Raw genomic sequence first — 2,582 nt, 5'->3', positions numbered from 1 at the left:
TAACTCACATGAATAGAGTAAATACAAAAAAATATGCTGCTGAACAAATACTAACTATTGACAGAAAACTGGATGGGACTTCAGTTTTGGGTGGCCAAAACATATTGTCCTTGTGTTGTGCTGGATGCGTTTAAGCTTTTGGAATTTAATTGAAATGGCTTCGCAAATCATACAAAAAAATAAATAAAACATAATTTGTCAAAGGGAGAAAAGCTTGTAGGCCTACCTGTAAATGTTTCAACATTGTAAGCGATGTTTAAAGGCACAACATTCCAAACAAGTGTACTCTTGTATTGCATGGTGTAGGATTAAGGGGGAGAAAGGAGAGGAAAATATGAAACATAAATGCAGCTTCATGCTGTACGCCTTGACGTTACAACAAATCTTACTTGTCAACTATTGTGCAGGAAGCCGCATGCCCTGCAGGCAGACGTCTAGGCGTCACAAGCTGCCCCGCACCTATGTCTCTTTTAAATTCTCTGTTTGTTTACTTACCTTAAGAGTTTACCTCCTCCTGAATTACTTACACACCTTCACCTAATTCGTCTTTGATTGGCTGTTTGCCAGGTTATTGTGTAAACAGATGGAAAGGAGTAGAAAGAGGCAGTAACAAAGGGCGAGACGCAGGTGAGAGGTTTGAGTGTCACGCTCCTCGGAAGTGTTATAATTGAACCTGTGAGTTCATCGGTCAGTCAGTGAAGTTGGCAGCGCACGAGGGGCGCATTTTGTCTTTCGCACCCTAATACGTTGTGCGTCTTATTTCGTGGATTTAGACATTCCTTCTCTTCGGACTGCCAGACACCGTGGGAACTGGGTGATGTTGAATATGGAGGATTTGAAAGCCCCTGTCAGATTTTTCAACAAGTCTTCATTCAGCATCAGCAGCTTGCTGTTTCGACGAGAGGGAGTGATGAGTGACGACGGCACCGCACTGGATGGGATCCTTTCCCGATGCTCCAAGCCCCTTTCCAGAAAACACATTTCTTCGGGGCTATCTGCTAGGCCTAAAGAAGTTAGTGCTCAAGATGGAAAATATGATTTACATAGAGACAAAAACTGTGATAATACAGAATACGCCGTCCAAGAGGACAAACGAGTCTCCAGAAATGGCAAAAGGGAAGACGGAGAAGATACGGAGAGAGTTGGAGAGGTGAAGACATGTGGAGGAGTAGAGGGAAAAGCAAAACCGGAGAAACCTCCTTTCAGCTATAACGCTCTGATAATGATGGCTATTAGCCAGAGCCCGGAGCGAAGGCTTACCCTCAACGGCATTTATGAGTTCATCATAGGTCATTTCCCTTACTATCGAGAAAATAGACAAGGATGGCAGAATTCCATCCGACATAACCTGAGTCTGAACAAGTGCTTTGTCAAAATACCTCGCCATTATGATGACCCAGGCAAAGGCAACTACTGGATGCTTGACCCTTCAAGTGAGAACATGTTCATAGCTGGCACAACTGGTAAACTCCGGTGCCGTTCCACGGCGGGCACCCGGGCAAAGCTGGCAATTAAACGGGATTCCCGTTTGACCACCACTGCCGCCGGGCTGGCGTTCCCTGGGTCATTTTATTGGCCGGTGCCATCGTTTCTAAACCTTCAACATCCTGCGCACTCATACCCGGGCACAGGGTCATATGTAGGGCCCCATCAGTCCAACTATGCCACCTCGATCCTTTCTCAACGGTCACACCACACCACCGTGAGTGCCATAAATGCTAGGGCAGACCGACTCTTCCAAACAAACCAAGAGTCGTCTTATGTTGGCATGAGTGGAGGTACGCAGTACTGTCGCCATCACCAAATGAGCGCAGCCACAACATTCGCCTCTTCATCATTGCCATACACTTTGTCTCTCCCTAACCCTTGTTCCTTTAACCTGCTCTCCGGACAAGCGAGTTATTTTTACTCGCATCACCAGGTACCCCACCCGGTGACGTTCAATGCATGGTGCCAGGAGGAGTACCCCTCATCCAAGGCATCTCCTGCCGGACACATTTACTCCGGAAAGAATGGACCATCGGATTGCTTGGGGAGTTTATGCATGGAGTTCCCTAATTATTTTCTTCCAAGCAGCCACACGAGCACCCTCAACACCAATCTTTCTTGGGATGCAGGGAAATGACCATATTTAATTTTATATTTAAATTAAAAACGTATGTTTCCCTTTAAGTATTGTATCTTTCGAATGTCTACCAATACTGCGAAATTGATTTAAATAATTGATGTGAGTTTGCTATTATCCAAATAGTCCTATCTGTCTTTGGAAAGAAAACGTTTATTTCATCATCCGTTTTTAAATAATCGCCAATCACGCTTGAATGTGCAATTTCCATCTAAACGTATTACTAAAAACACCACTCACCATTTCAAATTTTTTTCAGTGCAATAACCTAGAATAATGTTGTATTATTTCACGAATAATGGGCAATATTTGTGGTGCGTTCAGATAATTAAAAGTGTATTTTCCTTTGATAGCATTTCGTTAGTAGCCTTTTAAAATACCAAATATAATACCAACTATACGTCACAAGATGAGAGATGCTGTAAGATAGTTTCACAATGGTGAATGATGTCGTAAA

The 2,582-nt window shown here is 43.6% G+C and overlaps 1 protein-coding gene across 1 annotated transcript; it reads left to right on the top strand.

Moving 5' to 3' along the window:
• Positions 1–666: 666 nt before the first annotated feature.
• Positions 667–2,125, top strand: LOC110507140 (forkhead box protein G1-like). Its single transcript, XM_021586997.2, has one exon. The coding sequence runs from the start codon at positions 818–820 to the stop codon at positions 2,123–2,125; it is 1,308 nt and encodes a 435-aa protein (XP_021442672.2). The 5' UTR covers positions 667–817.
• The last annotated feature ends 457 nt before the right edge of the window (positions 2,126–2,582 follow it).

Source organism: Oncorhynchus mykiss, chromosome 27 (assembly GCF_013265735.2).
Source record: "Oncorhynchus mykiss isolate Arlee chromosome 27, USDA_OmykA_1.1, whole genome shotgun sequence".
NCBI classification, from domain to species: domain Eukaryota; kingdom Metazoa; phylum Chordata; class Actinopteri; order Salmoniformes; family Salmonidae; genus Oncorhynchus; species Oncorhynchus mykiss.
Note: the sequence above shows the minus strand (reverse complement) of the source record. Positions and strands in the feature narration are given on the sequence as shown.